Source organism: Eublepharis macularius, chromosome 17 (assembly GCF_028583425.1).
Source record: "Eublepharis macularius isolate TG4126 chromosome 17, MPM_Emac_v1.0, whole genome shotgun sequence".
Taxonomy (NCBI): domain Eukaryota; kingdom Metazoa; phylum Chordata; class Lepidosauria; order Squamata; family Eublepharidae; genus Eublepharis; species Eublepharis macularius.
Genome location: NC_072806.1, coordinates 11,118,006 through 11,134,593, shown reverse-complemented (window position 1 = coordinate 11,134,593; position 16,588 = coordinate 11,118,006). Strand labels below are relative to the sequence as shown.

The 16,588-nt window shown below is 48.2% G+C and overlaps 1 protein-coding gene across 1 annotated transcript; it reads left to right on the top strand.

Moving 5' to 3' along the window:
• Positions 1–1,655: 1,655 nt before the first annotated feature.
• On the top strand, positions 1,656–14,490 carry CCDC27 (coiled-coil domain containing 27). The gene is made up of 12 exons (XM_055001019.1): positions 1,656–1,811; positions 2,582–2,711; positions 5,148–5,276; positions 7,837–7,976; positions 9,393–9,572; positions 9,875–10,108; positions 10,758–10,974; positions 11,687–11,817; positions 12,732–12,809; positions 13,454–13,666; positions 14,139–14,243; positions 14,365–14,490. Exons 1-12 carry the CDS (start codon positions 1,656–1,658, stop codon positions 14,488–14,490), a joined length of 1,839 nt encoding a protein of 612 aa, XP_054856994.1.
• The last annotated feature ends 2,098 nt before the right edge of the window (positions 14,491–16,588 follow it).

The window sequence follows — 16,588 nt, the reverse complement described above, 5'->3', positions numbered from 1 at the left end:
GTTATCCCCACAACAAAACACTCTGTGCGGTGGGCGGGGCTGAGAGAGCTCTGAGAGAGCTGTGACTGACCCAAGGTCATCCAGCTGGCTTCACAAAACCGTATACGGGAGTAAAGTCTGTTAGCCTATCAAGCAGGGGTCACCATCCTTTTCTGTAATGAGGGGTAGTTCTGACTTCTGAGTCATGAAAAATATCCTGAACTACTCCCCCTGCCACAACCACCACCACCAGCGTGTTACCAAGTACTGTTCTGCTCAGGGCTTTTTTTCTGGGAAAAGAGGTGGTGGAACTTAATGGGTTGCCCTTGGAGAAAATGGTCACATGGCCAGTGGCCCCACCCTCTGATCTCCAGACAGAGGGGAGTTTAGACTAAACTCCCCTCTGTCTGGAGATCAGGGGGCAGGGCCACTGGCCATGTGACCATCTCCAAGAGGTTCCGGAACTCCGTTCCACCGCATTCCAGCTGAAAAAAAGCCCTGGTTCTGCTAGGGAGCACAGAGAAAAATCCTGCAAAAGTAAACCGTGAAAAAAACCCGGAGCAGAATTTGAGGGGGGCGGGTGCATTTTTGGGGTTTCTGCATGATACATAAGCTGCTCTGCAGCAGTTGCTGAGCTACCTGTTGAAGACTCTTGTTTTAAGGTGCTTTGCAATGCAATCCTGTGCAGAGATCCAGAGGAGTTAGCAGTGTTAGCCTGTAGTAGCAAAATAGCAAAGAGTAAAGACACCAGTAAATAGTAAAGAGACCAGTAGCACCTTTAAGACTAATCAACTTTACTGTAGCATAAGCTTTCGAGAGCCACAGCTCTCTTCGTCAGATGCAATACAATAAAGTTGGTTAGTCTTAAAGGTGCTACTGGTCTCTTTATTATCCTGTGCAGAGTTACTCCAGTCTAAGCCCATCGACTATACTGGACTTAGACTGGAGCAGGGCTTTTTTTCAGCAGGAACGCGGTGGAACAGAGTTCCGGCACCTCTTGAAAATAGTCACATGGCTGGTGGCCCCACCCCCTGATTTCCAGACAGAGGGGAGTTTAGATTACCCTCCGCACAGCGGCAGGGAGGACAATCGAAACTCCCCTCTGTCTGGAGATCAGGGGGCGGGGCCAGCAGCCATGTGACCATTTTCACCGAGGGCGATTTAAACTTTAAAAAACTCCCCCCTTGTTCCAGCTGACCCAAAGTGACGTCATTGTGCAATCCTGAGTTCCACCACCTCTTTTCCCAGAAAAAAAGCCCTGGACTGGAGTAACTCTGCACAGGATTACACTGTTAAGGTGCCGCTGAAATAAATAAAAATAGAAATTCTGCCTGTTAAAGGAGATATTAAAGAGGTGGATTGCATCATGGAGGAAGCAATGGAATAGGAGGAATTTGCTTATCCCTCCTTTTAAATCCGCCAAGGATCTTTCATTCCCTATTCCCTGAGGAGGTACATAGTTTTAATATTTTTGCTGCTGTTAGATATGGTTTTCTGGTTTTAGTTGTGTTTTCTATTTTATATTGTATTATTAATTTTATATTGCATTTATTGTTATTGTAGCCCAACAATGTTGTTCCCCACCCTGAGCCCATTCGCAGGGAGGGCGGGTTAGAAATCTAATCAATTCAATTCAATTGTTCTACAGTTCTTGGAGCAGATAAGCGGATACAGCCATGGAGAAACAGGCAAACCTGATGATGAAAGGCTTCAATGAGCTACAAGAGGTGATCAATCGGAAACCGCAAAAGTCAGTGTGGAACCCTCCCACTACCAGCAAAATCAACCCAAGCAGAGCATCCCAGGTGATCGAGCAGTACTACAAAAAACAGGTAGGCCCGGTCTGCGTTGCTCAACAGTCTGGGATCAAAAGGATATCCATTTGGGCAGAAGTGCATCTTACATCTTACCCGAGCTTTTTTTCAGCGGGAACTCGGTGGAACGGAGTTCTGGCACCTCTTGAAAATGGTCACAGGGCCGGTGGCCCCGCCCCCTGATCTCCAGACAGAAGGGAGTTTAGACTGCTGCGGTGCGGAGGGCAATCTCAACTCCCCTCTGTCTGGAGATCAGGGGGCGGGGCCACCGGCCCGGTGACCATTTTCACCAAGGGTGATTTAAACTTTAAAAAACAACCCCCTTGTTCCAGCTAACCCAAAGTGAGGTCATTGTGTGGTCCTGAATTCCACCACCTCTTTTCTCAGAAAAAAAGCCCTGCATATTGCCTTCTTAATTCTGCTCAGAGATATATATGTGGTAAGGGGAGGGGGGAGAGGGTGCATGAAGTGAGGGCCATGTAAATGCAAATCAGTTGCGGAATCCAGGCTGGGTTGCACACTCCACCTCTTTCATGACGTTTGCAACTGATTTGCATTTACATGGCCCTCACTCCATTCACCCTCTCCCCCCTCCCCTCACCACCTATATATCTCTGGCCAGTTTCTTCATACCCTCCATGCATCTGACGAAGAGAGCTGTGGTTCTCAAAAGCTTATGCTTCAATAAAGCTGGTCGGTCTTAAAGGTGCTACTGAACTCTTTACTATGTTGCAACTACAGACTAACACGGCTAACTCCTCTGGTTCTTAATTTTGCTGCTCTCTCAGTCTGCAGAACAAAACACTGTTCCCTTTCTGGAAGGCTACATGAATGAAGTGCAGAATTTACAAAACTCTTTCCTCACGCGTCCTGGCTGCCCAAGGTACAGCAATATGGCAACTTCAACCTCTTCAGTCGGTAAGGCAACTCATCAGAGAGAAGTGGTTGAAAGTGGCTAGAGTGGTGGACGTGAGTTCAAATCTCAGAAAGCTTGCTGAACGGCCCTGGCCCAGTCCCTCTTTCTCAGCCTAACCTACCTCACAGGGTTGTTGTAAGGATAAAACAGAGGAGAGGAGAATGCTGTAAACCCCACTGGCGAGAAAGGTGGGGGTGTATATGAAACAAATAATATATTGTGTTTATTCAGTGCATGATTATCTATCCTACTACATAATTCTGTAAGCGTATTTCTGACGACTCTCCGGCGCACGCACAGTCCCGGCAAGCCTCTGGGCCTCACAGGGGCCTACAGGTCGGCTCCGCCCTCCCCAGCCCCGATTGGATCAGGCCGGCATGGGACATGCCTGGCTTGCCTGCGATCTGCCTCCCAAGGCTTCCCCTGCAAGCCTCAATCTGCCATGGGGGAGGGGGTGCTGGGGGGACAGTGTGGCTTGCCTGCTCCCTTCCTGTTTTCCACCCCCAAGCCTCGATCGGCCAGGGGGGGGGGCGGTTTCGGGAGAGGGGTAACGTGATGTGCATGCCGGGCCTGCAGGGCCCAGGTCTACTCACCATAGCTTTGCATAGTGAATAGACCTGGCCTCCGGACCAGCAAAGCCCAGGTCTACCTGCTATAGTTTTGCAAGGCAGGTAGACCTGGCTTTCGCATGTCCAAAGGACAGGTCTACTCACCATGGCTTTGCAAGGTAGGAGGCAGCAATGCCTGGCCCACCTGTCCTGCCCTTTTTAGAGCCCGTTGTATTTTTTTCCCCACAACGGGCTTTGTTGCTAGTATAATACAATGCAGTATTTGTAATAAATAATAGAAATAAATGTATTTCTATAATACCTTTTGGAAATAATTGTGGGTGAAATGCTCATGGGGGTTGCACTTTATTGGCTGAGTACACAGAAAAGTGCCGCCTTTCAGGACATAAGTTACCTGCAAGGTCCCCAAATTACAGGCAGTTACCACTTCCAGTACAGTACAGGCAGAAAACATTCCTATAGCATGTTAATTTTATATTTTTCACTGAGTATACCTTATGGAATAGCCTGCCTGAGGAAGTCAGGAAAGTTCCTACTCTCCTGGCTTTCCGCAAACTGTGCAAAGCTGAATTATTCCGGAGGGCTTTCTGGCCAGATCATAGGGCTGTGTCGTAGAAGTAGCTCAGACAGATGTATTCGTAGGGACAGGGACCATACGCTACTCTGTTGGATACTGTCTGATGATGTAGACACGCGCCTCTTAGCGAATTTCCACATTGCTAAACTTGTCACGTAAGTTAGTTAGTCTTTGTTTCCCGAAGATTTCATCTTCATGCTTGTTTTTCAAATTTTCTGCTGCCATAACCGATTGCAGGGTTCCCCAGCATGGTGCCTGTGGGCACCATTGCATCTGCCGACACCTTTTCTGGTGCCCACCAAGTGTTTTTAGAAAGTGGGCAGAGCCAGGTGTGGCTTTAGCCAAGCATGGCTTCTGATGGGCCATTGGAGATTTGATTGGCCGTGGCAGATTTTTTAAAACATTGCTTTGGCAGAAGATGATTCCACTGCTCAAAGATCTTCACTGTGTGACTGGAGGTAAGCTGTTGCAGCCATTTTGTGGCTGGCTCCACCTCCTACAGCAGCCGTTTTGTGGCTGTGCCCACCACATAGTTCAGAATTCGAAAGATGTCCACAGGCTCAAAAAGGTTGGGGACCGCTGCCCTATTGTATCTCTTTCACTGAATGTCCTAGTTATTTTTTATTACCGTACCATACTGAATGTCCTACTTGTTGACCATAGTATGTTGACCATCTCTCCCCATATATTCCCTGGAGGACACTCTGATCAGGGGACAAACAGCTGTTGGTGGTCCCTGGCCCCAAGGAGGCCTGCCTAGCCTCGACTAGAGCCAGGGCCTTTTCAGTCCTGGCTCCCACCTGGTGGAACGCTCTGTCTGCTGAAATCAGGGCCTAGCAGGACCTACTATCCTTTTGCCGGGCCTGCAAGACAGAGTTGTTCTGCCAGGCATATGGCTGAGGCTGGGCCTCCGCTGGCCTGAAAAAAGGGGTGTATAAATCTTAACCCTCCCTGTGAAAGCTGTCCACCATCCTGTTTTAAATCCTGTTTTAAATGGGTATTAATACACTGTTTTAATGTTTTAATGTAGATGTATTTTCTATTGTATTTTAAAATGTTGTTGTCCGCCCTGAGCCCGCTCGCAGGGAGGGCAGAATAGAAATTTGAAATAAATAAATATATTTCACTTGTACAGTGTAATCTGCCTTGGATTTCAGTGAGAAAGATGGACTATAAATTAACAAAAACAATAATACCACACATGAGAGCTACCAACAGTTCAAATACAAAAAGAAATCTAAAGCAAACAGAGGAAATTTCTCTAACCAGCTTCCCCCCTCCTCTTCCTACAGAAGGACCTTTTTCAAAATTAGCTTGCCTGCCCAGTAACTTGAGCACCATGACTTTGTCGTCCCAGATGTCCTTGGATGATTGGAACATTCTCTATCCAATTGTAGAAGCACTGGATTCAAGCATCAAGTGTAAGCGCCATCGCCCCATAGCTGGGTTCTCACATGTGCTTTTTTGTTACCCTGGAGACTGTGGCCTGGGAATGCGACGAGTCTTCCCTGCTCCTGGCAGCTCATGCTGTGTTTCAAAAAATTATCTCGTCCATTTTGGTTTCATCATTCTAGACTTGCCTTTACTTCCTGTACTAGCCCTTATAAACCTTAATAATAAGAACAACATTCGACTTATATACCGCCCTTCAGGGCAACCATGCCCACTCAGATTGGTTTACATAGTATGTTATTATTATTTCCACAACCAGAGCTTTTTTTCGGCTGGAACGCAGGGGAACAGAGTTCCGGCACCTCTTGAAAATGGTCACATGGCCGGTGGCCCCGCCCCCTGATCTCCAGACAGAGGGGAGTTTAGATTGCACTCCAAGCAGTGCGGAGGGCAATCTAAACTCCCCTCTGTCTGGAGATCTGTGGGCGGGGCCACCGGCCATGTGACCATTTTCGCTCAGGGCGATCTAAACTTTAAAATACTCCCCCCTCGTTCCAGCTGACCCAAAGTGTCATCATTGTGCGGTCCTGAGTTCCACCACCTCTTTTCCCAGAAAAAAAGCCCTGCCCACAACAAAACACCCTGTGAGGTGGGTGGGGCTGAGAGAGCTCCAGAGAACTGTGACTAGCCCAAGGTCACCCAGCTGGCTTCAAGTGCAGGAGTGGGGAATCAAACCCAGTTCTCCAGATTAGAGTCCTTCGCTCTTAACCACTACACCAAACTGGCTCTCACATCTTGGCAGCTGAGTTCTCTAGTGCCCCCTGAGCATTGCAAATTTACATTGCTCCATTTGCCCAGAACAGCTTCCCCATCCCAGTTATACTGGATATTATATAGGGTTTATTACTGTATTTACTCAAAAATCAGTTGACTTTGAATTAAGGGGACCCTCCCCCTTAAAAAAGGTTATACAGCCCCATTTTTTTCACTGAACGTAACTGTAGCTTGTATGTGAATATAAGATTACTGCCTCTTTTTGTATGGCATAGCTTGAAAAAGCCTAGTCTTGCATTAGAGTAAATATGAGGTGGTGGTGGTGGAAAGTGCCCTCAAGTCAGAGTTGACTTATGGCAACCCCTGGCGGGGTTTTCATGGCAAGAGACTCACAGAGGTGGTTTGCCATTACCTACCTCTGCAATCCACGTCTTTGTTGGAGGTCTCCCATCCAATTCCTAACCAAGGCTGGCCCTGTTTAGCTTCTGAGATCTGAAGAGATCAGGCTCACCTGGGCTATCCAGATCAAGTCAGAGTAAATATGTAGTTCTGTCACGATAGGGTTGCCAGCCCCATATGCGTGAATCCCAAGAGCTTTCAGGGGTGGAACATGGGAGTGGAAGCGTGTGGGGGCTGTCACCCAATCTCTGTAAAGACCGTAGAGACTGGAGGAGTTCCTGGAATGTGGAGGTCAATCACACGGAAGTGATTTCAGAGCATCCGTGAGGTTGCTCTCCTCACCTTCTCACTTATACCAAATCAGACTGCCAACCCATTGTGATCAGAGTCTACACACAATATCTTACACGGGGACACTCAAGTGTAGGGAGACGCAATGTTAGCCAGGAAGCATAGCTCAATTTCCTCTCTACAAGTGAGTAGTTTAAAAAGACAGAGCCAGTGGAGATCACTCCTCAGAGGTTTTGTTAATTTCATCATCTCCCCAAAGGCTCTGTCAATTTCACCTGGAAGGCGAAGATGAAATTAACAAACCCTCTGAGGAACAATCTCTACTACCTCTGTCTTTTTAAACTACGCTTCCTGGCTAACATTGCATCTCCCTCCACTTGAGCGTCCCTAAGATGTCTTGTGTAGAGAGACTCTCAGAGCTAAACTACAAGAGACGAATTACACAAGGACGCACATGTGAAGGGAGTCACAATGTTAGCCAGGGAGTTGAGTTTTAAAAGACAAATCAAAAGGCTTTGCCAATTTCCCCTCTGCAGAGCCAGCAAAGATCTCTCCTCAGAGGCTTTGTTAATTTCCTTTTTGCCTCCCCAAGGCTTCTCCCCTTCTAGGAGGCGAAGAGGAAATAAACAAACCCCCTGAGGAGTGATCTTTGCGGCTCTGTAGAGAGGGGAAATTGACACAGCCTTCCGATAGTCTTTTAAAATTCCGCTTCCCAGCTAACATTGCGACTCCCTTCACCTGGGTGTCCTCATGTCATTTGTCTCTTGTAGTTTAGCTCTCAGTCTTGCCTGCTCAGACTGGTAGCGGCTCTGTAGGATCTCAAGCACGAGGTCTTTCACTTCATCAAATCCCTTTAATTGGAGGGGCTGGGGACTGAACCGGGTAGACCTCCTGCATGCCAGTCAGATTCTCTGAACCACAGACCCTCCCCCTGCCATATAACAACTCGGGCCACTGAGCCCCATCTGCTCTGATGCCACTTCCTCAGGGCCTTAAGATGGGCGTCATCCATCTGCGTTCAAAGCAGCCCTTCTGCCGCTCTGCTGTGGTTAAGCAAGTGCTCGATAATAGTTCTCGTAACTGGTTTGTAATTTCTTCCTCTCCCTCCCCCCCTTGCATACCCAGTTTGTCCGGCCGGAGTCACTCAAAGCCTGGCCGGATTGCCCAAGTGGAAAAGTTTCACTGAAGTCTCGGCATCCTTTTCCCAAGGCAAAAGCCGCTCGGCGTCCAAAGTCCCGTGGTACGTCTCTGTGCTCCAAGAGAAGGTAAGGATGTGAGTGGCAAAGCAGTGAAAAGGAAGGAAAGAAGGGGGACCTGCAATACTCACAATGTAGCACTGGGCAGCGTGGCGTAGCGGTTAGAGTGTTGCACTAGGATCTGAGAGGCTCGAATCCCCTCTCGGCCAAGGAGGCTCACTGGGTCAGTCACCCTCTCTGGGCCTAATCTACCTCACTGGGTTGCTGTTGTGAGGATCAAATGGAAGATGGGACGACGATGTTGTTCACCACTTTGGGTTCCCCCTGAGGGATAAAAGTGGGGTGTAAATATCTAAGTCAATGACTAAATAAATAAAATAGAGTCAGCCAGCCAACAGCAACATCTTTGGACAAGGATCCAGCCAATAGCTGCCCTGGGCCAAAGAAGGAATGATGGGAAATGTTTTTCTTTCCTGAAACAAACCTTCCTGCCCCTACAGTTACCTGTGCCAGGTGGCATCGAAGGCCAAACCAGATGATCCCCATGGCATGAATCGAGTCAGGGTTCTTCCTTGGAATTCATATTGAAAGAGTGTTTGGGAAAGTGTGGAAGGAAACGTGCAGCTCCCCCCTACCACATGCCAACGGTGTGTGTGTGTGTGTTGCCGTCAAGTCACAGCTGACATGTGGCGACCCCTGCTGGGGTCTTCATGGCAAGAGACTAACAGAGGTGGTTTGCCATTGCCTGCCTCTGCAAACCTTGGTCTTGGTTGGAGGCCTCCCATCCCATTACTAACCAAGGCCGACCCTGCTTAGCTTCTGAGATCTGACAAAATCAGGCTCATCTCAGCTATCTAGGTCAGGGCTCTGGAGGGAGAATACGTGTCTCATAATGTCGGAGGGAAGATATTTTTGTGCATCCATGTGTTGGGAGGAGAACGAAGCATGGCCGCATGCTTAATGGGGGACATGATGAGATCTGGCTCACCTGGGCTATCCAGGACATGCAAGCAACCAATAATTTAAAAAGGAAATTACCCATCATCTCCACCTCCCAGAAGGGAGGTGAAATTGACAGAGCCTTCCCGGAGGTGAAGAGGGAATAAACAAATCCTCTGAGGAGCCATCTCTGCGCGCTCTAGAGCGGTGAAATTGACAGAGCCTTCCGATCTGTCTTTTAAAGCTCGGCTTCCCGGCTAACACTGCGTCTCCCTTCGCCTGAGCGTCCTCGTGTAAGAGGTCTCATGTCGAGAGACTCCTAGTAAACTCTTTTTACGTAAGCTGAAACACACAAGTGTCTGCTCTGCTCATTCCTGCTGCGTATTGATTGCTCCGCTACAAAGTGCCAACACACAGCTGATTCTCTTCATCCTGAACCAAATCAGGACGCAAACACACACCCCTGCACCAGTGGGCGTTAAAGTCCCAGCAGGGGATCCAAGGGGCACAAAAGGCACCTTCCTTGTCTTGTTTCCCTCTTTCCAGGACCAGCATCTGCAGAAGCTCGGGACGGAGCTTAGCCGTCTCTCCAAGTGTGAGGCAGAGTGCCTTCAGAAGGACGAGGTGATCTCGGTCCTCCGGGAGGAAGTGGCCAATATGCTGAAACAACTGGAGCAGCTCCAGAAGGGGGGCATCCTCATCCCAGAGGAGCCCCCCAAAGCAAAGGTTGGCTGGATTCGGTGTGTCTTCTTGGGAGCCAGAAGCCACTGGTTTGATTTTCGAGCAAAGAAGGGAAGGGTTCATGCTGGCCAAAAATCCTGTTTTGATCGGTCCTCCATGACATCTGTTGGTTTGGGTATTTGACTATGAACCAATGTGGCTTCTGGCAACTTTTGCTGAATTTGGGTAAATTCCAGGTGGGAAATGTTAAGCATGTGTAGAGCTGGCCAGTGCCCAGTACCATCTCTGTGCGTTTCTGGGAACTGAGATGGTTTTCTCGTATCCTCATGCCAAATCCTCCTTTTTAGGAAATTGTCATAGAAAAAGCCAAGGAAGAAGTATTCAAAGTAAAGGAAACTCGGAGAGGCTTGTCTTTGCCTGTCCATTTAGGACAAAAGAGCATTGCGGATGAGTTCAGACAAGAGATAGAGCGCTTGAAATTAGAGCTAACCCAGTCGGACAAAGCGCTGGGCTGTAAGATGGGCCTCCTTTCTGAAGCGATGATAAGAAACCAGGAAGAGCTGGAGGAACTGGAAAAAGAGGTGAGCGCACACCAGCGGAGGATTGTTTATGAACATTTTATTTCTGCTCTCTTCAAGGTGGTGTTCTATCCAGGGCTGGATCTAGGGTTGCCGGCGCCCAGGGCAACCCTAGTCTGACCCCTTGTGCGTGCACACAGCGCGCGTGCACTCCCAGCGCTGCATGATGATGTCATTTCGGTGACATCATCATGCAGGGCGGAGCGGTGGAGGCAGCGTGCGGGGCTGGGAAGCCGCCCGCGGCATTTGCTTTCCTGCAGGCGAATGGCGCGGGCGACCTCGCAGCCCCCCACACTGCCTTTCACCTGCCCTGCAGGACAGGGGGCACGCGGCAAGCCGGCAAAGAGTTGCTATTGTTATTTAGCCCCAGGAGGCTTACGGTTTCAAAGTTCAGAGCTGTAGCCCACTGCCTGGAAGGCCTGTGTTCTGCGTCTGCATCTGCAGTGGTAACTGTACTAGAGGTATTTGACCCATGCTCCAAATATTTTGAGATTTTTCCCTTCTTTTCTGCCCCAAATAATCTGTAAGCGATACTGTTGTTGTCCTAACCTTCAGAAGTTTGGGAAATTTTGCCGCTCTTCAAGCCGTTGGGGGCTCTCTCTCTCTCAATGTAGGATATCCCAAATAATTCTTTGTCCCCTTGCCTTTGCAGTATGCAGAGCTGCAGCGAAATGAAAGAGAGGAGAGCAGGGAAGAACTTATCTGCAGTATTGGATCCGGAGCGGCTTTGGAAGGGGAGGCCGAACCGGAGCCCGAGCCCCAAGGAGAAATGGAAACTGCCCTGTCCGAGCTCCAAGAGTCCCAGAGGATAATCAAAGAGTTGTGTAATGAATTGGAGAAAGTGAAAAACGATTATGACGTTGCAACAGGTACCATGTGAGCAGGTTAGAAGAAGCCCTGCTGGATCCAGCCCATGGTCTTTCTAGGCCAGTAACCTGTTTGCGTCATTGGCCAGGGGCTTACCTTTAGGAAGCCCCCAAGCAAATTCAAGCCATGCAGGCACTATCCTTCCTGACCACAGCCATTGTTTGTCCCCAGAAACTGGTGTCTGGAGGTATACTGCCTCTGAATGTGGAGGTTCCCTTTAGCCTCCTCCTGCATGAATTCTTAGTCTCCCGCTTTTCGAAGCCGTCTCAAGCTGGTGGCTCTCATTGATCTTGTGGCACGGAATCCTGTGCGCTAAGAATAACTTGTAAGCTTGTACAAATGGCCTCTTAGAGCTAAACTACACGAGACGAATTACACGAGGGCACTCAAGGGAAGGGAGACGCCATGTTAGCCAGGAAGCGTAGTTTGAATTTCACCTCTCTCTACAGAGCTGGCCAAGATCACTCCTCAGAAGGTTTGTTAATTTCCTCTTTGCCCCTGGAAGGCTCTGTTAATTATTAACAAAACCTCTGAGGAGTGATCTTGGCCAGCTCTGTAGAGAGAGGTGAAATTCAAACTACGCTTCCTGGCTAACATTGCCTGCCCTTCACTTGAGTGTCCTCATGTCTTGTGTAGTTTAGCTCTTAGTTTCCTGGTTGATGGGGTGGCGGGAGGTGTCGTTCCCCATTAACAGCTTCCCTTCTGCTTTGCCAGGTGCCATTTCTTCTCTGCAAAGGCAACTGTCCTTTAAGGAGTCTCAGCTCCGCAAAGCCCACGCAGAGCAGGAATTGCTGCAAAAGGAACTGAGGGAAAGAGGAGTCCAGCTGGAGGCAATGTCTACCAAGGTACCATCACACATATCTTGTTGGGGTGGGGTGGGGGGAAGCTGGGATTTCAGCGAGTATACAGCGGCAAGATCGGGAGAACTGAGTTGGCTACTGTCCCATTTTTCCATTTCCACCCAGCCACAAATCCACAGGGTTTTGAAGAAGAAGTGAGTTCTCCAAATAAGGGCTTTGTTTTCCATTACCCAGAGGGCTGTCCCCGGAGCAAGGGGTGCAGCTGGAATGCCATAAGCATTTACAGGGAAATTACGCACTGCAGGAATATGAATTCCAAGGCAGCTTTTTCATGGGTAGAAAAGGGGAAATGGGGGTCCCTCTTGACCAGCCAAAAGGTTATGCTCAGGATCGGGGGACCTGCAGCAACAAAAGCCGTGTGGGATGAGTTCTGCATGAAGGAGAGGATAATCGGCAAGATTGAGTGGGAAAAGCTGTCTGGATCCAAGCATAAGTGAGGAAAATGTGCAATAAGTGGAAAAGATGACGAAGGGTATAAGGGGGTGATCGTAAGAATGGTAGTGGAGAAAATAGATAAAGATCTTGTTCTCTCTCTCTCTCTCTAAATACTAAATCTCAAAAGCAAGGACAGAGGAAAAGACAGCTGTGGTGTGGTGGTTAGAGTGTGGACCAGGATCTAGGAGACCCGGTTCGAATCTCCACTCTACTATGGAAGCTTGCTGGGTGACCTTGGGCCAATCATGCTCTCTCAGCCTCACCTACCTCACAGGGCTGTTGTGAGGATAAAGTGGAAGAGGGGAAACTGATGTCCTAAGCCGTTTTGGGATCCTCATACGGAAAAAAACGGGGAGCCTCTGAATAAATAAAACTCAGTGAAGGATCGTTATTTTGGCTGATTTTAAAAAGTAAGTTGAGGATGTTGTTAAAGTGTTTTGCTAATGGGGGGCCTGTTGTCTCAGTTCTGCAACCTGCGAGAGGAGAGAAAACACGAAGAAATGATGGGTGCCATTGAGAAAGAAAATAACTCACTCCGGCAGGTGAGCCGATGATCTCTGCTAGTCGTGAATGAATTTTTTTATTGAAAAGTTTTAAAAACAGATATAAGTTAAAGAAGTAAGAGGACAAAAACCAGGAAAAGGAGCAAATCAAAAGAAAGGAACGAAACAAAAAGATACAAACTTTCGATTTTCTCTGTGTCAAGTATCAGTATAGTTACAGAATTCACACTTGTACTCTTGTTATCAGAGTAAAACTTTTCTTTTTTTCTATAGTCCTTTTATCCCTTTCCCCCCCCCCCTCTTACACTGCTAGTCATGAAAGTCCCCCAGGTACTTATATTGCACTTGTCCTTTTCTTCTTACCGCAAAAGGGAAACATTTTTGATCCATACTCTACTATTACCCTGGAGGTAGAATGAACTCTGTTGTCAATTCCTCATCCTCTATCTTTATCGGCTCCTGCAGCTGATGTTTGCAGTTGTCTCACGGTAGAAGGGCCCCATCTCTGTCCCCCTCCCAGTGTTAACATCTCCCATCCTTTGGCACTCTCCCAGCTGTTTCCCTTTGCACCCTCTGCAAAAATTCAAGAAAAGGTTTTGGTGTTGCAGTGGAGTGAGATCCACCCGCCTTGCAGCAGACGCATCGGTCAGCTCACTTCCCCACTCCCTCCCTCTTCTTCTCAGGTGGTCTCCGAGCTGGAGTCCCAACTGGCAGAGAAGACCCAGATGATCGAGGAGCTGCAAGGCGATGTCAACCGGCTTCAAGCCCAGCTGGTGGTGAACCAGCACCACACCGGCAAGCAGCTGATCCACCAGAAGGAGCTCCAGAGGCAGCTGGATGTCCTGCAAAGGGTGGAGCAGCAGACCCGAGTCTTGCTGGAGGCCGTCGGCATCAGGGTAACCTTCCCAGTCCACCTGAATGCCCTTCTGAACTAATTCAGCGACCATAGCTCCCCCCCCCTTCCTCTGCCACCCTGCTTTCTTGTGGCTGGCCAGATCAGGAAATCTGGACTGTGCACCCCTAGGGGGGGGACCCCTCTTACTTCCAAAGCTGCTCTCTCTGAACCAAGCTAAATGCTACAGATTTTTTTAGCAAGCTGGGCCGAGGTTCCAACCTGCTTTTCCTGAAGTCACATAGCCGCAGCCTAGAATGTAATTTTAAAGATCAAGGGAGGCCTGTTCAGCTCGGAGCTGTGGTGCGTCAGGGAGGAGGGGGTTCTTGTCCACATTTTCAGAAGCTGAAATGATCCCCAGCTAGGAAGTATTGAGCCCTTCCAAGTGATGCGACCCTAAAGGTACCTTATTTTCTCTTTCTCCTGCGTCCCTGTGTCAACTAAATCTCTCTCTTCTCTCCTTTCTCCTTTGGAAGTTCGAAAGGTTTCGAAGCAAAATCATTCAGGCCACCTACAGTACTCCCGGCACCAAGTCGCCCCAGGCGGAAATCTCAGATGATGAGGTGTTGGAGGCCTTGCAGGTAAAGATGTGCCAAGCGGGCTAGGAGTCGGCAGAGAAGCTTTTTCCTTCTCCCTCTGGAGGGAGGATGGAACGGACGGCAGCACTTTTAACACAGAGTCTACCCGGGATCTGTTTTCCAGAGAATAATAAATGACCGTCTGGAATTTCACCAAATGCTGCGGCAGAAGGGTGTGAAAGTCCCATCTCTAGGCAATGAGCAAACTCAGGCAACACCGCCACCGAAGAAAAAGAGCACAAGCAAATAGGGGCATTAAATGCGTTTCTTGTCATAACAGAACTACTGAATGAAAAAAAGGCTTTTCTTCTCATGCCGTTTCCTAGCTGGGGTCCTTCTCTGTTCTGAAGCGTCTTCGTGCTCCTGGCTGTAATTAAACAATTGCATTGAATGTTGACTTTGCTCTGACCCACCTGAGAAATCCACCCCTTAAGAAAATATGCCAGGAAGCTAATTGCTGTATCGGAAAGATATTGCACTGTTCACAATATCATCAGACTCTGCTCTGCGATCATGAACAAACTACAGTTTGTTCGTGGCTAGAATGAGCTCCAGTTAAAAATGGGACGGAGCGATGGTTGCAGGAAAAGTATCCAGTTTTGCTTTCAAGACAGTGCGTGGCAGCTCACCATTACATGTCTCCCCCACCCCCTTTTTAGCCTGGAAGGAAAAGGTTTCCCTGTTTGGAGGGGGCAAACGGGCAAGATAGCAGCCCTGCTCTCAGAGCCAAGCTACAAGTGACGCCTTACACAGGTTGAACACTTGTCAGCTTACCGCAAGTTTTGATGGGAAATGTAGGCGTCCTGGTTTTACAGCTTGGCTCTCCATTACAACTACAAGACCAGGACGCCTACATTTCCCATCAAAACTTGAGGGACGCTGACAAGTGTCCAACCTGTGTCAGGCATCACTTGTAGCTTGGCTCTCAGATGCGCCCTCCTGCGTCTCCCCTCCTTCTCCTTTTACATGTGGGACAAGATGGGTCACTTCCTGGCTTCGGCAGCGCCTGATCAAACCAAACAGCAGTTCAGACTGCAATCTTGTACTTAGCTACAAATTAGGCAGCGTGATGTAGTGGTTAGAAGACTCTACTTGCAGTGGAAGCTCACTGGGCGACCTTGGGCCAAACCATATCTCGGTCTAACCTACCTCACAGGGTTGTTGTTGTGAGAACAAAATAGCAGAGGGTATAATGATGTCAAAAACCACTTTGGCTCCCACGTTGGCAAGAAAAGCAGGATAAATATCTGAGTAAATGAAATAAAAGAATTCTGGTTTAGAATTCCAGTTTGTAGAGAAGAAACAGAATGCCGTTTGTTAAGCAAGGCCAACAAACTTAGGCGAGATGTAAATTCCTTGTTCAAAAAGTGACTCCATGTAGGAGAGGGAGGGACATGAAAAACGTGGGAAACATCTGAACGAGGGATTAAAAAATAAAGTTCTGTTTGTAAATCAATAACAACATTTTGCATGTACCTAGACCCTTGACAGATAATGTCCAGTTGCAGAAGTACCTAGTGTGGGTAGAGTTTAGCCTGTCAGAGTGGGCTCTGGGTTCAAATCCTCATATAGCCATGAAAAGTCACTTCTGAATGTCCATTGCAGGGGGTGGAGCTTAGCCTCTGTGCTTTTCTAGTAGGCCTTCCAGGGGTATCTGGTTGCTCTCTGTGGGAAACAACATGCTAAACTAGATGGACATTTGATCTGATCCAACACACCTCTTATGTTCATAAGCATACTAGTTAAAAGGAGATTCCCCACCTCAGCGTCACACACATTGCTAAGGGTGGTAGTAGAAATTCTTGAAAAGTCTATCCTGAGTGAGGGCCAGTCATGGGTAAGTAGTACTCCTTTGTTTTTTTTATGTGCCATGAGGACCTTGATAAAACACTGCAAAAAAGCAATCCATGTGACGGTATGTTATAGTTGCATTCACACGTGGCTGCATAATAGCTGTAATTCACCTTCTGAATTGTCTTGTCCACCCGAGAAAATCCTGTTGAGAAAGATTGCTATGATATAGACCAATGAGAGTGTCCGGTGGGTCCACTAACTGGCCAATCATTTTGGTTCCTCTGACCTGCCAATAAATGAGATAGACTGCTGTAAACCTTTCAGAGAACTGTCCCCTTGGTAGCCAGGAGGTAGCTTTTCTGCTTGGCAGGTTCCCTGAGGCCTACGACTTTGTCACTTAAAAATAACTTCTGAAAGGAAAAATCTTCCCATCGACAGCGCACAACTTTATCACTTCTCATTCTCAAACTTCACCCTTCCCATTCAGGTCTGTTATTTGTGCATGTTGTAGCCATTTGGAAAACTTTACACGGGATTTTAAATTGTTCCTCTGC